This window comes from Microtus pennsylvanicus, chromosome 9 (assembly GCF_037038515.1).
Source record: "Microtus pennsylvanicus isolate mMicPen1 chromosome 9, mMicPen1.hap1, whole genome shotgun sequence".
In the NCBI taxonomy this organism is placed as follows: Eukaryota; Metazoa; Chordata; class Mammalia; order Rodentia; family Cricetidae; genus Microtus; species Microtus pennsylvanicus.
Genome location: NC_134587.1, coordinates 102,922,361 through 102,946,042, shown reverse-complemented (window position 1 = coordinate 102,946,042; position 23,682 = coordinate 102,922,361). Strand labels below are relative to the sequence as shown.

General features: G+C 36.7%; 1 protein-coding gene across 10 annotated transcripts in view; it reads right to left on the bottom strand.

The window, feature by feature from the left end:
• The window catches only part of Marchf1 (membrane associated ring-CH-type finger 1), an 814,098-nt gene that overhangs the window by 319,865 nt on the left and 470,551 nt on the right, over positions 1-23,682 (bottom strand). For 6 of the 10 annotated variants that reach the window (XM_075986882.1, XM_075986889.1, XM_075986888.1 and 3 more), the window contains one exon: positions 12,503-12,651. The exons of the other annotated variants lie outside the window; for them this stretch is intronic. In XM_075986882.1, the coding sequence (XP_075842997.1) occupies positions 12,503-12,613 (111 nt within the window). In that variant the 5' untranslated portion in view covers positions 12,614-12,651. The remainder of the gene's footprint in view (positions 1-12,502; positions 12,652-23,682) is intronic. 10 annotated transcript variants of the gene reach the window in all.

Below are 23,682 nucleotides of genomic sequence, written 5' to 3'. Positions count from 1 at the left end.
TTGTGACGACAGTGAGGAAGATATCATTGGGAAAACCATAGCTTGTGGATATGATTTCTTTGAAAGAACAATTTTTTTTGTCTTTCATTATGTTGTGTGTTGGGAAAATAATCCACAGATTTACCTGTGTAGTTTGAGGCCATGAGCCTCAAGTTTAGTTTTTCCATATCTTAAGGCAGATGGTATTTCCAATAATGAGAATGAATTTAATACATGAGCTACTGCATTTAGTGGAGCTTTATAAACAGATAATAATCATAGTTTTGCTCAGTTCATGCTCTCCGCTGAAGTTGTTTATCCACAAATTTTATTAAATTCTTATTATCCTCCAAACATTGAGAATCCATAGGTAAACAGAACAAAGCTTCTTTCCCCCTTTTAAATTTTATCCTGGTAGAGAAATGGAAAAATAAATAAATATATATTCATACATCTAGAAATATCTTTTGATAAAAATGAACCTATGAACACAATAGAAAATCAGAATTGGCAAGGAGGACAAGCAGGTGAGGCACAGCTGGGTACAGCTTTAGACATGAAACTAGTTAAAGTTATCAAGGTACATACACTGAATTTTGGTGAAGGAGCTAACCCTGGAAAGATAGTGGGAAAATGTTTGAAACCTGTTGTAGCTGTGCTTCTTAATGTTGTGACCAAGAATCTGAGAAGTAACTTCCGGGAGAAAGAGTTTATTCTGACCAATAATTGGATGAGACAAATGCGATCGTGGTGTGAGAGGCAGGGCAGTTGGGTAAAATTCACAGTTGTGGAAGCAGAAGAATAAAGCTGGTTTTATGTCTTAAAAAGTGAGAAGAGAGAGAGAGAGAGAGAGAGAGAGAGAGAGAGAGAGAGAGAGAGAGAGAAGCAGGAAGCTTGTTTTCTATTTTACCGTCCCTTGCTCAGATTGGTTACCCAGCCATATGGGATGCTGGGCCTTCCTTCTTCAGCTATGCCTCTCCAGAAAGCCCTCATTACATGTGCCCAGAATTGTATCTCCCAAAAGACCCATGAATCCTGTCAGATTGATCATATTGTACAATTGTTACAATATTTGATCTACATCTATTATTAATGCATAAATGGTCTTTCTGGCTAGCTCTATCATTTATAGAGCTAATTTCATTTTCATATCATTAACTGATCTTGCGTTTCCTCATTTGTTAACTCCTCTGCATACATATTGTATTGTCATTTACTTAGTGTCATTAATCAAAAGGATAAAATTAGGTATCAATAACAGATTTACTTGACTATATTCAACTGGACCAGTTCAAACTGCTGAGTGTTATGATTAAAAGGAAAACATTTAGACAGATTTGTCAGCTGTTACTGCCAACCACTTTAATCTAGATTTGCAGGTGACTGTCTCTAATAGAATACAATATCTACTCCATCTCATTTCACAAAATTCACTAAAATGAATGTTTTTTCCATCTTTGCATAGTTAATTGATTATCTTGGCGATCTTAAGATTTTCATCAAATTTGATTTTTCTACTTTCATTGTTCTATCAAGGGATGAAGTATGTATAACCAATTAGATTATTGTGAATACATAAATTGAAGTAAATGCAGAAGCCAGGAAATGAAAATTAGACAGTTTTGGGAGTAGGTGGTAGATGAACAATAGAGAAATGAATAGTAGGGTGCAGAATCCTGAATGAGGAAATGGGAAAGGGAAGGTTCTAATTAAAAAGGTGAAAGGAGAAATGCAGAAGGAGGGGGAAGGTAAAATAACAGTAAGAACGTCTAGAAGTCATAAGGAATTATAAAGCTAACTTTTATCTTAAAAGTCCCTATAATACACAAAAGTCTATATATAAATTTACATTTATAGTTTAAATGAATTTTTCTCACTTGATCTGATAAAACTCCCTCCAAGAGTCACCCTAAACCCCACTTAACAAAACCCCCAGCACCAGGCATGAAAAGTCTTCTGATTTAAGCTCTTGGTTAGGATTGTCCAACAGACTCTCAAAACAAACAGGCTATTGCTTTTGACCTTGATTGCTCCCTAAAGGTGGAAGGTGAACGCCTATTGCTGAAGACCTTGTACCCTTCAAGAATGGGACACAGAGGTCCCTTAGCTGAAGGATGCCCCTCTGAGGACAAGCTTCACGTGTTACCAGAAGTTGCCATCTAATGGCGTGAAGGAAGCAACAGTCCTCCAAGCTGTAAGACCTAAAAACCACAACCATCAGCATGTGAGATACCCTAAGGATGCAGCAGAGTCATGCATGCCAACAGCTCTCTACATGGACTTAAGACCCTCTTAACAATAGGAAAGTCATGCATGGGGCTGGAACATAGCCAACCACCCGGGGTAGAGCAGTCAAGGATTTTGGAGAATACAGAACTAACTCCTTTACTAAAACAGCACTTATCCTTCTGTCCCCAGGGGAGTGGAGCAGTCCTCAGCCCCCATATAGAAAATGTCTGTGTCTAACAGACCCACAGCCAATCAAAATGCAGAGTTATGGAACCCAGTCACAAGTGTTATGTCTACAGTACAACTTTTGTACATAGGCTAAGGGTCATTACACAAGAGGATGCGTTATTGTTTGCTGTGACACTGTGCCAGAAGTTATACTCATAAAATCTCGCCAACGTGACTGACTAGTCTTGAGGTGAACAAAAATAACAACAGACATAATGCCACACAAAGAACTACAGATGACTATGGAATGCCAAGAGTGGAGAAATAGTCTTCCTCAGGGAAAACCACGCTGAATGGTTATTTAATTTGAAATGGTAATCTCTGAAAACATTCACACATGTAATGTGTTTTCATTACACAGACTAAGCAGGTTGCATTTAGAACTAAATACATGCACATTGTGTGTGTGTGTGTGTGTGTGTGTGTGTGTGTGTGTGTGTGTGTGTGTGTGAATAAAGGCCATTTGAGGGTTTAAAGGGAGAAAAAGAAATGTATTATTATTATTATTATTATTATAACTTCTAAAATGGGGAAAATGAATCTTCACGTTTTTTTTTCATTTTCTCTGTGATATTAAGGGTTTGACAGTACCAATTAAATCATAAAGTGTCAGATTACAGAAGACAAAGTCTCAAATTTAGAAACTTTCATATTCCAAATATCCAAGTAGGCTAGCCTGGCTTGACAGAAAGTAGATCGTAGAATAGCTTATCAGTTAAACACTTTCACCAAAGTAGCTAGATACAAAATTAACTCACAAGAATCAGTAGCCCCTCTATATACAAATGCCAAAAAAATGACAAACAGATTAAAACAGAAGTCAGGTGAGCAACACATTTCACAATAGCCTCAGAAAATACAAAATATCTTGGGTCACTCTAACCAAGTAAGTGCCAACAGAGAGGAAGGAACCAAAGAAGCGAGAACTTCTGGATCAACATGATCAAAGCTTATATGAACTCATGGAGACTAAAGCAGCAAGCATAGGGCCTACAAGGTCTTCACCAGGTCCTCTGCATATATATTATGGCTTTCTGTTTAGTGTTTTTATGGGATTCCTGGTTTCAAATGAATGGGTCTCTGGTTCTTATGCCTTCTCTTGTGATTTCCTTCTTCTGTTGTTTTGTCTTGTCAAACTTTGATGTGATAGTTTTTATTATATTATATTATTATCTCTTAGAAACCTGATCTTTAATGAGAGGGGGGTGTGTGATTCTGAGTGGGAGAGAAGACAGGGGAGAAGAGGGAGGAGTAGAAGGAGGGGAAACTATAATCAGGATATATTTTATGAAAAAAGAATCTTTTCAACAAAAGAAAAATAGTAACTGATGGCCAACAAGAAAAATAACAGAATCAAACAGTGGAACTCTTTCTTAATTCAAAAAATCAAGAATTAAGATCGGAGACTGGAGAGATGTCTCAATAGGTAAAAGCACCTGACACTCTTATAGTAGACCCAAGTTCTGTTCCTAGCACCCATTTGGGGCAGTTCACAATCAGCATCAATGCCACCTACAAGACATCTTTTATTCTCCTCTGATCTCTGGTCATGTCCACTCAGACACATTCTCACATATATATTCAATCAAAGGAGAACAAATCTTTTAAAAAGCATAAAATCCATGTACACATTTCAATAATAAGTTAATTTAAATTATTTAACTTTTATTCCTAATTGATCATCAGTTTTTTTTGCAAATAAGGCCTTAATTTCTAAATGCCTTTTTAATTTTAAAAATAAAAGGCTATGACAAAATTAAACTTGGATCTTTTTGACTGCTTATTTTATTAAGAAATACTTATTATGCTGTAAAAGAGCATATTAGGTTCAGTAACTAAGAATTTCATTTTAAAACATGCATTGTCAGTATGCTAAGCCTTATTTGAAGAAAATAGAAAAATTTATATTTTAAATAACTATTTTATTTTAATTATTTCTGTGTATGAATGTATGTGCATGCATGCACACGTGTTACTATGTATAACTGCAACAGCCACAGAGTCCAGAAGGGAATATTCCATTCCACGGGGATTAAATTATAGGCAGTTGTCCTGATGTGGTTATAGGAGCAGAACTCGGGTTCTCTGGAAGAAGCAGGGACTTAGTATCTCTCCAGCCCATTCTTGCATTTTAAAAAGTAGACAAAACCAACATTAGTCAATACTCCTTTTAAACTGAATACTGAGGCTAGTTTGTGGAATTTTATGAGGTATTTTTTTCTTTTGTATTTGCAAACATGGACACCAAAATTTCTTATAATGGACATAGGTATGTTTCTTAAAACTCTACACATCATAAAGCCTGGGTCTTTGTGATTTAGAGAAAGAATTGTATAAATCCAAATACTTAACAATATCTCTATTTTGTTACCTGTTTAGATAGTCAAATTTGTCTGCAGCAGTACGAAAACCACTTTGAAAATTATAAACTTAAGAAACAACACATAATATTGTTTTAATTGAACTGTCTTTAAAAGTCATGACTGAATATCTCTCCTCTTTTTGAAACTGAATCTCAATACGTGCTCTAAACTCTCAATCCTCCTACCTACACATGAGGACTGCCATGACACATAAAAGTCACTACTCCTGGTTATTCTTGAGAGCATCCTTCAAGTCTTTCCTGTTTATTCTTTTCTGGAACAGTGTGCATCTCACCCTGAACTTCTTATAATGGACTGATTGAAAATTATTCCAGTCTATGATGGTGTGGCAATAATAAGTACTAACAGAAACCATCCCAATAATTTTCCATTTCAGTATCTTCCAAGTTCATGTCCCACAGGTCAGCAACTCCTTTTGATGCTAAACACTAGTAGGGAAGCTCAGTATCCAGTCGGCTAAGCAGAGGTCACCCAACAGTGCACCACACTGCTAAGCTATGATGGTCACCTACTAAGGTTTTTAAGCATATTATGTTGTAACATTTTAAATTTATAATTGGTTTATAGAGCAACAGCACCCCTGTAAGCCAGGACCCATCTCTCTACAGTAGACGAGAAAATGTGATCTGAAATGATGAAAAGAAGTTTCGAAGCAGCCAGGCACCTCTATCATGGACTGACACTTTCTTCTTCTTCTAATGGAAGTCTAGTTATAACCTCAAAGAATAATCATTGATTACAGTAGAGTCAGTCATTTTCTCTGGAGCCATTGCTGACCATCTGAAGTGACAGTTTTTAATCTTCCTGCATTGACTTCTATAGATTTTTTTCCAACTGCAGTCCTCATAAAAGTAGCCACCTTCTTATTCCTGATTCTTTGGATCTTCACTCTCATTTTTAAATTTAATATTAGAATTCTGACTCGATTCACTAAATTGCTTAAGGGTGCAATTGGTATAAGGCATCTTTGATTTTAGCAAGTGAAACTGTGTCACAATAAATTTAAAAGCATTTCCTTGCTGTTTGCTGTACAAAATGAACCTCTTCCTTTGCATTATGGTGAATTCGAGAGAGTTTTTTATAAGCACAATCTCCCAACTTCTACAAGGTTCTTATTCATTTTGAAAAATTTTAAGCTCAATTAATCCTCTGAATTTGAAAAGCAGGTTATGGGAATGTTTTGTAGATCAAAAGAGAACAACCTGTCCTTTTCAGTCATGTCAGTTGCTAAAAATTCAGTGGTGAAAGTGGCTACAAAAATCTCCATATTGGCATATCTGTCAACACAGAGCATGGACTCGTCTAATAGATACACATATCAATAAAAGAAATACCTTGCTAATCTTTTTTTTTATTGAGAAAAGAAAAAAAAAGTTTCCACCTCCTCCCAGCCTCCCATTTCCCTCCCCCTCCTCCCATCATTCTCCCCCTCCCCCTACTCCTCTCCCCCTCCCTCTCCAGTCCAAAGAGCAGTCAGGGTTCCCTGCCCTGTGGAAAGTCCAAGGTCCTCCCCCCTCCGTCCATGTCTAGGAAGGTGAACATCCAAACTGGCTAGGCTCCCACAAAGCCAGAACATGCAGTAGGATCAAAACCCCGTGTCATTGTCCTTGGCTTCTCAGCAGCCCTCATTGTTCGCCATGTTCAGAGAGTCCGATTTTATCCCATGCTTTTTCAGTCATAGTCCAGCTGGCCTTGGTGAGAAGGGGAGGATGGGGGGAACATGAGGAAACAGGATGATTGGGATAAAGGAAGGTTGGATAGGGGAGCAGGGAAGCACATATCTTAGTTAAGGGAGCTGGCAAGAGACTTGAACCTAGAGTGGCTCCCAGGAGCCCAAGGCGATGTCCCCAGTTAGTTCCTTGGGCAGCTGAGGATAGGGAACCTGAAACGACCCTATCCTATAGCAATACTGACGAATATCTTGCATATCATCATAGAACCTTCATCTGGTGACGGATGGAGATAGAGACAGAGACCCACACTGGAGCACTGGACTGAGCTCCCAAGGTCCCAATGAGGAGCGGAAGGAGGGAGAAGATGAGCAAGGAAGTCAGGACCACGAGGGGTGCACTCACCCACTGAGACAGTGGGGCTGATCTATTGGGAGCTCACCTTGCTAATCTTTATGCCACACTATAGTGACTTATTTTCTCATTTGCAGTCTTCTTTTTAATAGTTGACTGTTTCATACAATTCTATAGTGAATTTTAGGATTTTTCAATCCCTATTCCCCTCTCTCATCCCTTCCTTTTTTTCACCGTTGCTCCTTTCATTTTCGTGTCTTCTCTCTCCTTGGGTGTGGTCTTTGCGTTTAATTGGAACATTATGCTCCAGCATGAGTGTGAGTGGGCTGCGTTATTTTGAAGCAAGGGTTGACTGGCCTTTTGCTACACAACTGAGGGAAATGACTGCCCTCCCCCAGCAAGCTCTAACTGCCAATAGTCTCTCAAGGAGACACTGTAGTCTTCTTCTGAAGCCAAATATTTATAATTTAAATAATGACTACGTCCTTCCTACAAGTTGAAAGAAACATGATGGAATGGCTTTCTATATTTAGAATACAAGCATAGTTGGGAATTCAACTCCACTTGTTATTACAAAGATCAACTTGGATAGATTCATAGATTTCTTTTTTTTTTTTTTTGGTTTTTTGATACAGGGTTTCTCTGTGGTTTTGGAGCCTGTCCTGGAACTAGCTCTTGTAGACCAGGCTGGTCTCGAACTCACAGAGATCCACCTGCCTCTGCCTCCCGAGTGCTGGGATTAAAGGCGTGCGCCACCACCGCCCGGCTAGGTTCATAGATTTATATGTGTTTCAGTTTCTCTATCCATAAGATAACAATATCGATTATCCCTACCTCATCAACTTTTTGTGAATATTAGATACAGGAATATGTACAAAATGTTTAGAAAATTTCCTGCAGTATAACAACCAACCATTATCACCATCATTCTATGTAAGGGATAATTTTCACCAAGAAGCGTAAAATACTCTGATAGCAGAAAACTAATAGCAAAACCTTGGTTATACAAAATAGAAAGATCAAAAGCAACACCGCCAAAGGAAGAAACGTATCTATGATATACACTGATATACTTGGCCTTCCCTAGTTGAATGCTATGTCTGCAAATAATTGTTCCTCAAACGTATTGTGCACATCAATGATTTCTAACCAAAGGAGTCAGGGGTAGACACAATCTACATCATCTTTATACCCACATATCTTCACCACCAACCACACATACTGTGTCCCTTCTCTGAGAAAGGCAAAGCTCTATTTTCAATAGAGTGACAGCATAGCATGGAAGGGATATGAAAGACCAGTGTGTTGTTGCTGTTGGTACTGAGTCAAATGACCTATAACAGACTGAGTCATGAGTAAAAGCAATCATTTATGGAGATAAGGCTTTGCAATGTCAGAGTCTAATAAAGCTCTCATCCTCAGCTCTCCATGTGCATTCCTAAACTAATATCTCTCAGTTCTAAATCTATTCTACAGTTCACCTCAAGATTCTAGCACAGGAAGACTTCAAATTGCTGTTGTCTTTGTCATGGATATTATACTGGAAGGTTCTCTATTTCTGGTGCTAATGTGGTCTGTATATCAAGCTGAGAAATAACTCATTCCTTTGTGTCTATCCTGTTTCCATTGGTGTCACTGATGGCTGCTGAATTCAGCAAGTGAAATGGTGTCCAGTTGCTAGGTTTTCTCACATTACCTGAATTGTCATTATTGGACCATCGTACCCCTGTCTTAAAATATAAGGATAGAAAAGTGCATCTCCTTCTATTACCTTGGTACCAGATCCTTACGACCCTTCTCTGAACTTGAAGGAGCCCTATTTCCCACCCTATAGAGCTTTGGAAAGACAGAACTGAGGTTGTGTCCTTCAGACTTGTTTGCCCCATTTAGTCTCTTTCATTTTTCATCTTCTATTTAAGTGGATTATACTTCTTATAGTTGCCAAGTTTATATATGCTTAAAATTTTCAGTATTGTAACATCAGACTCAATAACTTTTGTATTATTTTTTAGGTATAATTGCTGTTGGGGTTATTTTTTTTTCTAACTAGACTGCAGGTTTATACTACCTAAATATCTGTATTGGTAACCAACATAACACATACCAAGGGTTAAATGATTTCCTTAATGACTGGGAAATAGATGACAGAGACAAAGATCTCAAAGGTAAAGACTTTTAGTTAATTGTATGGTGTTCTCACAAGATTTCTATTTGAGCTGACATTTTACTCATTGCTCTGTTGCTGTGATGAAACACCATGACAAAACAGCAAGTTGGGGAGGAAAGGGTTTATTTGACTTATACTTTCATGTTACTGGTCATCAACTAAGGAAGTCAGGACAGGAACTCAAACAGGGCAGGATCCCGCAGCTGGAGTTGATGCAGAGGCAATAGAGGGGTGCTGTTTACTGCCTTGCTCCTCCTGGCTTATTCAGCCTGTCTTTTTTCTTTTGATTTTTAATTTATTTTATTTGTCTCTTATATCATGTATCTTGATCTCATTCATTTCCCGTGCCTTCACGTCTACCCTCTGCCCCTGCATCTGCCACCCAAATAATGGGAAATTTAAGAGAAAAAAATGAAAAAATTTAAAAAGGGAAAAAAATTGAAAGTCTCATCCTGGAAGTAGCAGTGTGACATGATCAGTCACACTGTAGACTCTTCGTTTATAATCGTTACTTGGGAGTATTCCCAACAAAGAGTCATTGGTCTGGTTTGAGGCCTTTAGTTTCTAAACACTCTCAATGCTGGGTCCTCACTGGGACTTTACTTGATTGTCCTGTTTTTGCCCTGTGTTGTGGAGATCCTACAGCTTTTGGTCTGCATACACCTGTTTTCTTACACATCATGGGACCACCAGTCCATGGCTGGCATCATCCGCAGTGGGCTGGGCCCTCTTCTATCAGTCACTAAGAAAATGCCCTCTAGGCTTGCCTGCAGCCAGATCTTCTGGAGGCATTTGCTTAATTAAGTTTCTCAGATGATGTCAGCCTGTGTCAAGTTGACAAGAACTATTCAGCCCAGCTAGGAATGTATCTCTGATGCCTAATATGTATTGACTGGAAAGCAAACCTTATGATATATGGCACTTATTACTGACTCTACAAAAGTTGTTACATGTACATAGGAATAAAAAGAACTCAGAAGACTCCAGAGTTTAATAAACAAAGTAAGTGTCATCTTCCAAATCTTATGTCATCATATTGACATATGGCCATCACATTGAATTCAAGAGCACAGCACTGAGTAATGCAAACAATAAAGGCACAGAAAAGGTCTCAAATACAGCGAGTCAAAGCAATAGGAAATGATTGACAGCCTAGCACTCAGTAAAACTTCCTAGCAAAATAAAGCATTTCTGGACAATGGTTGTGTTAAGGGTTAATCCTTTCATCTACTTTCCAATAAAAAGAAAAGTGGAAGAAGAGGAGGAAGGGCATTTAAGAAGGAACTAGGCATCAAGACTATTGGGAAGCAAACAGATCAAAACTTTAATAAGAATTCAGGAAACAGTAATAGGAAAAAGTGGCCTGATTTCAGAAATATGAGCCTTAAACTATTTGAAATGACTCTTGACCCCATGGTCTATTTGAAATGGGAAGTGCATTTTAGTCTTACATAATTTGGACATAAATTGGAGTGAGCTGGAAAACACGAATAACTTGGTCATGGTCCAAACTGTCCCCATTCAGCAATGACTAATCAAAGATCCTGAACTTGATATGAATACTAAGATGCGAAGAGTTCTGAGCTATTAGCCTAGAGAATAGACAGAGCATGGTTACTTCTTAACCAGAGAGAGGGCTCTGAGTGATGCACTGAGTATTCACTAACTCCATTTCCTTTACTTAGTCACACACAGAAACATATTTACCACCTTTTGTCACAGTTTAATTGAGTTCTGACATTCAGGTTTGGCCAATGGAAAAATGTCCATTCCTTCAAAGCTACTCTCTAGTGGCTAACATGCACAGTACTTCAGCTTCCTCTTTCTTCTGACGTCTAAGGAGACTGTGTGCATCCAAAGCAGCATCCAAATACAGGTGTAATCAACAACCCAAGATATGTCATGCTCTGACAGAAAGAAAATGGTTTAATTTTTATATGTCTGAAATAGATTTGATTATGGTGTTTAGAGGCTATTGCCTGATATAGTATATATTTAATTCCTGGGTTTGATTATATTGGTAGTTGGGTATTTTTTTCTTCTTACTAAAATTATTTGACTGGGAAGAAAATGACATCTAAAAAGTGGTTCAGTAGAAAAGCCTTTCCTGGGAGAGCTGAGCTTTGGCAATCCTTTACCAGCTGTTCATTAACAAGTCTGAGCCACTATGCTTATCTAGGAAAGGAAGCCCATGTCAGACTACTGCTTATGCAGAGGAAGCTATGTGAAGGGTTTGCTCAAGATTCTCTATCAGTTTGACTTATTAATCTGAGAAAGAGAGGTTAAATACTCAAAGCCACTTTAAAAAAACACAGAAGATATATTTTATTTAGACTTTTATCCATTGAACACATGACTAAATCCAGCTTTGTATAGAAATACTGTATGCATTTGTCATGTAAATTTGTCTCAAATACATCATGTGAAACTCTACAAGGATAAAAAATAATTAAGAAAGAAAAAAGATAAAATATGAGAGTGAAATGAGAGATGTTTCTATAATTTCACAAGACTGATTTCCCAGAGTTCTAAGTGTCCGTTGCTGACATATATGAATATGACAGTATTTTTGTCGTCGGATTTTTGAGAACTTTGAGTTTCTGCTGCTGATATATCACAAGTCCTAGACATTCTGTTACAGCACCTCAAACAGACAACACTGGTAAAATAATTTGAAAATTCAAATAATTCCAAAACAAAAAGAACACATCTAAAAATTTTCAGTTGTATTTAATTCTATGTTCATCAACTAACAGGTAGGTAAATAAAGATAATTCCAGTCTTACAAAATGATAAGCCTACAATAAGGTCTATGCAACTAATGATTTAAAAGATATCAAATGGAATTTTCCTTCTTTAAATTAAAATGTAGAGTGCTATAGCCAAAGTCCAAAAAAAAAAAAAGAGGTTATTTTAAACTCCTTTTGTTAATGGATTATCTCTTCAAATTACTGGGAAATGTTGTTTAGCTAAGAGCAAATATTTAGACTCACAGTGAAAAACAAAGCTTAAAGGCAGGCTTACTGGTTCAGTCTTTAAATTGTTTTTACAGAAAATGGTTATTTTTAATCAGATATTTAAAAATATGCAAACAACAACTCTGGTTTGATTCTTTGCTCACATTTGCTTAACATATTTGCTGCACATGTTTTTCCTCCAGTGATTCCATCTCGTAGTGTTAAACCCAGCAACTATTTCTCTCAGGTCACTCCAATAACTACAGTGATTCCACAAGACCACACACACACACACACACACACACACACACACACACACACACACAAAATAACTGCTTAATTTTATTAAGTTTAACATATGAGATTTTTTATTTATAGCGACATGGTGACATTTTTATCAATTAGAGTGAATCGATTAGAAGAACATACTGGAAAAGCAAACGCTATTGCAAACGTACAGGCCCACATCTCACCAACATCTTAGCATCCTATCTATGTGCAAGCTACTTTGAGGTAAAATAACTTTCCACTCACCAGCGCGGAGGTTTGAGAGGCATCTGCAGCATCCCCTGCGGTCTCTGGTGTCCGCGTGGAGTTGGGGATTCTGTGAGGGTTCCGGGCTATCGCTTCACACCAGCCCAGCATTTTCTCCTTCCGCCTTTCCCTTCTCACTTCCTGAAATTCTGAAAATAATTTACATTCCCTGAAACACATCGCTTCTCATAGTGATGCTCTGGAAAATACACATAACTGAAATGTTGTAATCCCAAAATTTAATAAAATGCAGATGGTGAGGTATTATTTTTACTAGAAACCATGAAGGGAAAATAAGGGTTACTAGTTATTAGTAATATTACCCCAGAGCCAATGCAATGTCAACTGTGTATCTTTTCAAGGTGCACATTGTGTACATTCACTTCTAAACAAAAGAGTTTCCTACACCAGGTCCAAGGTATCTGGTGTTGGTTGAAAACATTCTTAACCTGGAAGCTGAAAACAGGACTAGATTCTCAAGATAATTACATACAGCTATATGAGATTTGACAACAGGGGTACTTTCTGGGAAATGAGTCAGGAGACAACTTGGTTATTGTAATGCAGTTGATAGTCACTGGATATGAGCTCTTGGCAGAATCAAAACACACACGAACAAGAGACATATCAGATTATAACATGGCATACAATTTCTTAGAACATGTCAACATATATTAACTCTCTCCATATGTATTGCTTCTAGCAAATTTAATATATTTATTACATATATAATGTATTTATATGTATCAAAATAAAGATACATATAGACTTGTAAATATAATAATCACTAGAAACCACTTATTCTGCATTACAAACCTTGAAGAATTACATGTGTTATTTGTTTATATGAGTGACAGCATAGTGGATTTGTTGATGGTAGCATTACCATACATATATGTGAGGAATGCACAACATATGTTATTAAGATATTTATGTTCTCACTGGGCATAATGGATCATTTTGTCTCCTTTGTCATCTTATAGAATCACCTTTGTATGTACATTTCATCATTAACTAAAACACCATTGTGATCTGTATGGTGTATGCCAATGACAAAGAAAATTTTCATAGGTTTTAGCTGAACATCTTAAAGAAGCAAAATATTTAAAACCAAAGACCAGTGATAGGCTAATCATCTTAGTGTCCCTGTCATCTTTCTTTTAAAAGTTTGATAACAGAAGGCAAAGTTAGTAAAAATATGGTAAACTTAGCGCTGATATCCATCAAAGCTCAATCTATTAAAAACAGCAATTCAAAACAAAGCTTTTTTTCATCATGAATAGAAATGCCCCAAAGCCCCTCCAAGCTTCCCAGAGCTTTCCATTTAATGGAATTTTGTGTCTTTGAATGTCATATCAACAAGGACTTTGAAGATAATGGAGAAACATTGTTTCCCTTGTAAAGTTTTACAGCCTACTTTTCCACTCCACCACCCTCAGTAATTAGAAATAGTTTATTGCAGGTCTTTAGTTAAACACATTACACTGTCAATTAAATATCAAAAATAATGTAGAGTAATTATTTTTCACAGCATCCAAAGCAATTAGCAATCTGGTGGTTTATAACATTTCAGGATTCAAAACAGCACAGTTCAGAGCTCTAAGAAAGTACGCAAAGAAAGGTTACTTGTGGATGGATGAGTTATTACTCTTGTGACAAAATGCTCAAGTCAAATGAATACAAACAATACAAACAAGAACGTGATAAAAAACTTTCATAAAATTGAATTGAAGGTAAGCAATGAAATAGTTGTTTTTCTAAAAATAGTTTTATTGATATTATATGTACATTGGTGTTTTGCCTGCATGTATGTTTGTGTGAGGGTGTCGGATCCCTTGGAATAGGGATTACAGATATTGTGAGCTACCATGTGTGTGCTGGGAATTGGACCAGGGTCTTCTGGAAGAGCAGTCAGTGCTCCTAACCACTGACCCATCTCTGCAGACTGGAAATAGATTTCTTAACAGATCCTTTGGTCTAATATGAGTGAGTCATCTGTGCTACAAGAAGTGAAAGCTGAACGAAAGGAGAAGATGGTTTGTCAAGTAACAGATTATTGGTTCTTCCTCTTTCAGCACATTGCCTGAGATATTTAAAGAAACCATGATCTATTTAATAAGAAATATGTACATCCAACTAAATTGCACTCTGAAGAAAGTAAGCATCTCCACATTTTCAGCACACTCTGCCCTAGTTACCCATCAGTTTTTATTGCAGGTCTTGAAGTGTGTTAAGTGTAATGAAATGAGTATCTTTATTAAAAAATAGAGTGAAATAATATCTACGAACAATTTAACCATCAAAAACAAACATTCCACTTTTATTTGCTAGTTGCTCTTTAAAAAACATCAATTTTCTAACTTTCAAATAGTTTTATGCTTTTCATTTTAAAATTAGAACTCAGTCGTGATTTAATATCACTTTAGTACTTATGAGAAAGTGTAGGATTCATGCCTAATAAAAAGTATAATAAAGTGGCCCACAAAGTTATGATATTATTTGTCTCTGTTCAGGAGTGTGTTTGTAAAGACATCTGATTTATTTTATTTCCTCCTAAGATTCTGAGATGGAATAAAGCTGGGTTTTCAATCATAGCTGTGGTTATATCCTTTTATTCAGTTCACACTTATTGTCAAATATTTATTGAACCTCTAGTCTACTGTAGATAGAGAAAGAAGTCAAATAATAGTTCACAAGAAGACTACATCCATCTTTTATTTGAGTTGGGTTTTACCCAAAATCTATTTTAGAGAATTTTAAAGTCAGATCCTTCCAGTCTCTGATTTGGGAGACTTATAAGCTTCCTTTCTTAAAGTAGTCACCCATTTCTGCTGAATTTATAGGTCTTATCTGAAATTGGTTTATAAAAATTTTATTTTCTGACCTGCTATTGACAGGCACAACAAAGGCTATTAACATGTTGGCTATACTTGTCAAAACACATAATACTGTAAAAGATCAACTATATTCTCATTTTCTGCTTTAGGTATTGGTGACCATATAGTTTTAGAATTTTTAGAATAAATAATTCAAGAAGCAGATGTACATATTTTATATGCATGTTCATTAACACATGGAAATTAAATGTTTTAACAATCATTTAATTTTCTCTGGTCCTGCACAGCCATGAGCAAACAGAGGAGGCAATGTGACACATGACAGCTGACCAAAGGCTTATAAGTTAACTTTGACAGTGTCACAGGGATACTTACAATGAATGGTGAATCTATGAAGTGACAGAGGTTCAGCATGCTGCAACTTTGGGAAGGTTTTATTATATTAATGAAGATGGCACATGGTGAGAGAGAAGCCCACTATGACTGAGAACGCTGGCTGCCCTTAGACATTCACATCAGATGTGGAATCACAGTTCAAACAATTTTCTTCACCATTGATGTTAAAGTTGAAATTCTGGAAATACCAAAGGTGAACGGAGCACACAGGCAGGCACGAGGGATTGATTGATGAGCCTCTGCAGGCTCTCCTTCCTTCTGTGCAGTTCTGGAGCACACGTCACGTCCTTATGGATAAGAATGTACTGCCAGTCAGAGGGGAGGAAAAGCCTCAACATTTATAATTAACCTCCAGGCACTTTAAATTGTAAGCATCATTACTGATGTATCAAGATGGGAAAATGATCATTAAGCATTCATGGTAATTACGATTTAGCCATTGAACCAAGTTAATATGAGATGTGGCAAGGAACAACTTATATAACGATGACAGGAAATTGGGATTTAACTAAGCTTAATTTTTAATATAGCACTCAAGCAGATATTTAATTTAATAAATAGGAGAATAGTGCATTCTCGGTGTATTAAATTTACAACAAATTAAAATTCAGAAAAAAGACAAGGCAATTGGGTGTATCTTATGGAGAATAATTTACTTTTAGTTCACAAAGCATTTACTGAATACTTTCTCTAAACTGGAGCCTGTTCTAAGAATTATGATACAGAAATGGAAGATGTCCAGGCTAAGAATAAGGAAGGGCAATAAGCAAGGATAGCCACTCTCATGAGACAGTATGAAAAGGATGCCCCAAGAGAATGCTGAAACAATGTAAACTTTTACAAAGGACTTCTAATGCAGGGGAAGGTAAGCCTCGGGAGACCCTTCAAAGAAAAAAGATGATCACTGAAGACGTGCGAACTAAAACCTTCATAACTCTAAAGTCATCTGCCCTTATGTGTGGCACTGCTCAACTCCAGGGGCACCGTTTAGGCTGCAATCCATTGAAATGGCACCATGTGACAGAGATGCTCTTTGTATTAAACACCATGCGTGTGGTACACCTCTCCAAACCAGCTTTGCCTTCCCTCACTTGGATCCAGTTTAATGCAGCTTACACATAAAACAGAGCTCTGATTCTCTCAGAAAAACGCAGTTGCCTGTAGCTCCTTACACCTCATTTTATCAATTATTTCCCTCCTTAGATTTGATCATTTTGTGTACTTTTCAATAAAGTAGAGTTCTGGTTTTTCTAAACGTTCCATTTTCACTACCTATGTGCAATGGAGTGTGCCCCTTATCCTTGAATTTGATTGGACAGGGCCCTTGTCAAAGAATTTGAAGAGATTTTTCAATTTAAGTCTTATGATTTTTGATTATTTATCATTTACCTAATGTGCTATCAAGAACTATTTATTTAGTTGCTGGGTAGGCTCAGTGGCTAAATGGATAAGCCTGACGTCTGAGTTCAACCACGGGAATCAACAGTAAAGAAGAAAATTGACTCACCAGAGTTTCCTTTTTTTCTGAGTTCAACCACAGGAATTCAGAGTAAAAGTAGAAAATTGACTCTCCAGACTTTTATCCCCACATACCAGGGAACTCTCTCTCTCTCTCTCTCTCTCTTATATACATACAAAAATAATAAATAAAATAAGAATTTAAAAAATCAATCAAGCATTGCTTCTCAACTATTGGATGTGATCTCCTCCTGGGTTTATATATTTATGCACTTACACATATATGTAACAATAGCAAAAAGAGAGTCCATGTTTTGAAAGGATGTGAGGAGATAATACCTGGAAGGGGTAAGGAGGAAAAAGAGGAAATGGGGAATTGATGTAATTATATTTAATTTGAAGATATGAAAAATATATGCAATAAAAAGGAACAAGTGGAGAATAAAAAACAAAGGAAAAAAGAACTGAAGAGGCATATTTAGCATGTAGATGATTAAAATGAGAAAAAGGATGATAGAGTTGAAGGAATACAAAGCACATGACTACAGAACACAAGTCAGTTGCCTTCCGATGTACCTGAATATGCCACTGATGAACAAATGGAATAAATACCTAATTCATCAGCAGCAAAATACATGGGATCAATCTAACAAAATATTTTAGAACTTAAATGGAAACTGTAAAATTTATGAAACCAAAATAAACAAACAAACCCTCTAAAGAATAGCAACAATAATGCACTTTTCCTGATTAGGAAGACTTGGTGCTGTTAATATGTCAGATTTCTCCCAGTTTGAACCAGAGTCAATGAAATTCCAATATAAATACAGGTTAGGAATTAGTTGTGTAGATACTGATAATGTATTCATAAAATTTACGCAGAAAGACCAAGCAATAACAAAGTCACAAGATGTACAGTTTCTAGTTATAAAGGACTATAAATTTATAGTACAAAGCCAGTGTATCAGAAAAATATAGACATATTAAACAGTGTGGAACATAATACTGGATCCATAAAAGACAAGTCATCTTTGCTTGACCAATGAGCAAACGAAATTCAATGCAGATTCTTTTCCCAAAATGGTCTGGGCTGATTGTATCGCCACACATAAAAAAATAAAACAGGACTCTGGAGATGAAGCTTTAAGCTTACATTTTTAAAAATAAAATTTAATTCAAAATGGATCATAGAAGTAAATGTCCAACAAAACTATTAAATTTCTATAAGATAACAGGGGGAAACAAGGACATCCTGTGTGGCTCTGAGATCTTGCTGGTAACACTAAAGTCATGCTATCTGAGAGAAAACATGTTGCTAAGTTTAAATTTATTAAAACTATAAACTTTGTCTCTAAGAAGAACTCATTAAACATAAAATGGCAAGTTAAAGACTGTGAGTTTTTTTTGGCAAAATGCATATATGAAATCTAGGCTATCATTATAAATGTACAAACCATTATTAAACCTTAAGATAGAAAAAAATTTAAAGAAGCAAGTGATATAAACAGACAAGTACAGCAATTTGCTGTAGATTCATATAAAATATAATATTCCTAAGTAAATAGAAATGAGTTAGCCATTAGAAGCATGTGTGTGCATCAAATGCATACTGACATGTTAAGGACTCCAGCTCCTCTATTTGTGTAGAATATAATGCTCTTGGGAAGGATGGTGCTATAGCTACATCAACACAGTCAGTGGTCCTGCAGCTCAACTGTTACGTATGATGCTGTGTTGTTGGATGTTATACTCTACATGATGAAAATTTCCAGAATCTCATAGCTCAGAGTTCTAATTTATATGCATTCAAATGAACACATTTATAAAGTTGGTGATCCTGGGATAAAAAGCTGGTTGAAATTATGAGCTGATAATATTATAAATGTGTGGTGATACTTCATTTGTTCTTTAACAAATAAAGCTTGCCTGAGGATCACAGTGTTAAAGAATAAACTTTTGACTTATGAGATTTTAGAGATGTTTATCATCTCTATAACATTCAACAAATTGCTGACTGATTTATCTATTAACAGACATCGTTGCCACTTCTAGTTTTAATGATTGCATTTGTATGACTATCTATGATATTTGTGTCTGGATTTTTGTGCAGCATAAATTTCAAAATCGGTCCTATACACAGCTATGAATACAATGGCAGGGTTGTACAGTACAGTATAACTATGTCTATCTTAAATGTCTATCAAGAACACGATGAAATAATATTCTTGTGGGCAAAAATTAAGAACTCCTACTTCCGGGGCCTGGGGAGTGGCTCACCAGGTCCAGACACTTGCCATCAAACCTGATGACCTGACTTCCATCCCAGATCCCGCATGGTAGAAGGAGAGTACAATCTCCAGCAAGTTGTTTCTGACCGCCTCACGCATGGTCTGCACCCCTCCCAACCACACATACTAAACACGTGAATGACAGCAAAGGCTTTAGCAGTGAAAAGGACTCTCAGCTGCTTTATATCCCGTGTTAGCTCTGTTGTCACCAACTCTAGGGGCTGACAGTCTTCCTGGCGTCTGGTTGCTACTTAGTGTACAGGTGTAAAATGGCACAGAACATTGGTATCTTTTTTCTTGCCACTGTGTAAATTTTAGACATGTTGACATGTCTATTTATATCACTTGCTTCTTTAAAATTTTCCAATATTATTTCACATTAAAAGAAAACAAGGCTCCTTAGATACATATATGGTTCATTTGTATTGGTAGGCAGGCAAGAACAACTTAAGATGACCTTGAAATAACTCACAGTACTGAGAGGTAAGGATGTATTGAGACGCACAAGAAAGACACAAATAAATCATCGTTTTGAATATCAGAAGATAGAGAAAACAAACAAACAAAAGAAAACTGATGTTGGCTAAAGCTGGGGGAATTTTAGCAGAATATGGATTAGATTCAGATTATAACTCACAGTAAGAGATGGATATCCTGAAGCCTATACATATAGGATTAGACAGTTAAGGGAAGAGAATGAACAAATACTTAATGCAGAATTATAAGCAACTTTTGTAGGAAATCTTTCTTCAATGACCGATCAGAACATGACTTCTCACATCACTATATGCTGTACCTGGCAGCGTCCTTCCAAAGGATACACTATACGATGATGTACAAGAGAGCAAGACAAAGTGGATAGTATATACCCTCCCCTCCCCCAGGGGAGCAAGGACAGCAAGTGGAGTAAAATTTGCTGACAATGTCACCCCTCCCCGAACCCTATGACTTCAATATAATCATTAGAAAAATAAATCAGAGAACTCTCTTGCCAAGGGAACTCTATGAAGTGGTTAAGGTCACTGACAAAAGGTCTAAGATACCTGTGAAAGCTAAGTGAAGTTTTAGCTAAGTCAAATGTAATGAACCCTGATAGGCAATTATTAAAAAGACACTAGGTAAGAATAAAAGCTGCCTGCATCAAGTATGGATTTACTCAATAACATGTCAGCATTGAATCAATCAGTATAAGAAATATACAATATTAACATATATAAATAAGGGGAAAGAGTAAAAGATGGGTGAGAATGTTTTATATTATATTTGTAATTATTTTCTATAATTCTAAACTGCTCTAACATAAAAGCATTATTTTAATAATAAAATGCAGAGTCCAGGGATACATTTGCCTTAGCAAACACTTAAGTTTAAGAAGAGCCATTAGAGAAATGGATGATTCCATCAACAGGCAAAGAATGATTTATGAATTTTAATAAATAGTCCAAAATTATGATGGAGACATTTATTGGAAGAAAAGTTATGAATGAAGTTAGAAATTTTCAAATAAATGTATTGTTGATCTTGTTAAGCAAAATAATCCCAGAAGGCCAGTAGAAAAGTTTGTATACATCGAGATCCAAGTCATGTCAAACTGCTATTTTATTCAAACTTTACAACATATCTTCTCTTCTCCATGAAAGGGAACCACGTTTCCCTCTTGCTTTTCTCAGAAATAAGGCACTAGGTGAGGCAGAGAAGATAGAATTGAACACAATACCTTTAGAGGATACCTTTGCTACATGCATGAGATACATCCCCTTTCTCCATACTCTGTCTAACAAGGACATAAGGCTATGAATGTGTAAAAAGCGGTAAAAAATAAAAGACAGATATTTTGTTTTCCCTACAAATGTACTTAAAGATTCTGGAATAAAATATGGATATCTACTTTTCCTATTGTGAACATCTTTTTTATGCTAAAATTGTTTAGCAAGGTCTTAATGTTAAGTCTATTTTCATACGTATTTGTTAAGGCACGCAATACTGCATAGAAGTCAGATGATAGTAAATTAGAACTCTGGGATTTACGTTTTCCATTTTGAAAGTCAGTGGAGTGTCAGGAGACTTTGCATAAACATTTACAATACATAATTTCCAGTTACAAGGAGCTTAGAAAATAAGGGTTCCAGGATGCGCTGGTCCCTTTCACTTGCTGTGATAAAACATTGTGAACAAAAGTGATTTGAGGGTGGGAAGGGCTTATATGGCTTCCACTTCCAGGTCACAGTTCACCACTGAGGAGCTCAAAAGGAACGTAAGCACAAACTATGGAGGAATGCTCTGAGCTGGTTCACTTTCAGGTCCATATATAGCTAGCTTTGCCATGGAGACTACGACCAAACACTGCCTGTCCACACTATGCAGTTGAACACAGAGGACTCTGTCCTTGTATATTAATAAACAATCATGACAAATTTTGCAGGCATTTCCATAAGTCACACTATCTGTACAGTCCCTCAGTCGAGACTCTCTTCTCAGAGGATCCTGAATTCTGCCCAGTTGACCAGTAAATAGGACACAGATGAAGTAGCTCCTCCTTGGCTTCTGTGATTTTTAGCTGGTTTAATGGCATTGTATTCCTCACTGATCATAGGGCACTTATGAATGGTTATAAACGCGACTGAACAATCTACCAACAAGCACTTCACATATCTTTTATGATCCTACTTGAAACATGAGCTCAATAGGAAGTCTGTGTAGGCAACACTTTTAATGTAGCAAAGGCAAAAACACAGCTGCTTAATTACGTGGGTTTCTTTTGAGGTTTTTTATCAGTAGCAATGGTGACTTTCCTGATAAATTTTGCAAAAATTCAAAACATCATGTATTACTTTCTCTGCTTTACTCAAGTTACGGTACCTTAATTTATTCTGTTTTTAGTATTGTTACTTGGGATTTTTTACTGAATTTTTCTTTTGAAAACAATTCAAATGACTCATTAAATTATCTTAAAAGGAAAAGCAGTCAGTTCAGTGTTTCATACGCTGCCGCATTGCACTGTGGTCTAATGCGATCCCCTCTCGACTTTCCATACCTGGCCTCCTGTTCCAGACTTTGCTTGTTCCCCTTCCTCTCCAAACAATCCCTCTTGATACACTCATGCCATGTCACACTTATTCCATCGCCCTCCTCTTCTGTCACCTTTCTGTAAGATGCTTCCTGTTTTTCTCATAAATCCCCCCCCCCTCTCTCTCTCTCACACACACACACATACACACACACACACACACACACACACACACACACCAGGTTTTCTTCTTTAACTCATATGTTGTTGAACATCTAGGCTGTTTTCATTACCTGGCCCTTGTGAACAATGCAAACACAAGCTGAATGTGCAAATATCTCTATGACATGTTGACTGAGAGTCCTTCAAATACACACTCAGTCGTGGCAGCCATATTTGGGTCCTACCACTGTGAGCATTGTAACTGAATAATGGCTAGGATATTCACTTCCAAGATGGTTCAGGTTTTTTTGCCCCTTAGTTCTCTTTTCCCCTTTCATAAATACTAATCTTTATGTTTTTTATGTACTAATCTTTTGATGTTGACAAGGGCATCCTATATGACTACATTAAAATGTAATAACTACAAGAAATATCACACTTTGGCCAAAGAGACGGATACTTTATTAACTTCCAGTGACTTCCTGTATTCCTCTGATAGAAGGTAATCCTCAGGAAAGTTACTTCCTCACCTCCTCCCCTGAATTCAGGTCCCTGTGATTTTTCTTCCCCATTCTCCGGCCTTGCCATGTGTATTAAACTATTTCCTCAACAGTGGTGCAATTTCACGCCTGGCTACATACTCTCCCATGTTTCTGAACGGGTATTTTGCTTAGTCCCTCTCACATATCCCTTAGGAACGGCACCATCCTTGTCTCACCCTTCTTCCACCTTCTCTGAGTACTTTATGAAAAAACAGGGACTGTTTTCAAATTCATCTCTCAATCCCAAGAACCAAAAGATGATAATACTCAATTCTGTTGAACATTAAAATGTCATCTGTTAAAATATGGTAAAAACTAAGACTGTCAAAATATAGAAAATATTTTCCATATAGGGATGAAAACTCATGATCTATCCTTTAACCAGTACATGAAATATGCTCACATATGCAACAATTGAAAACGATGATACAGGAAAAGGATCATTAAGGGCATATATGATGAAGTGAAATAACCTTAGATACGATGTGAG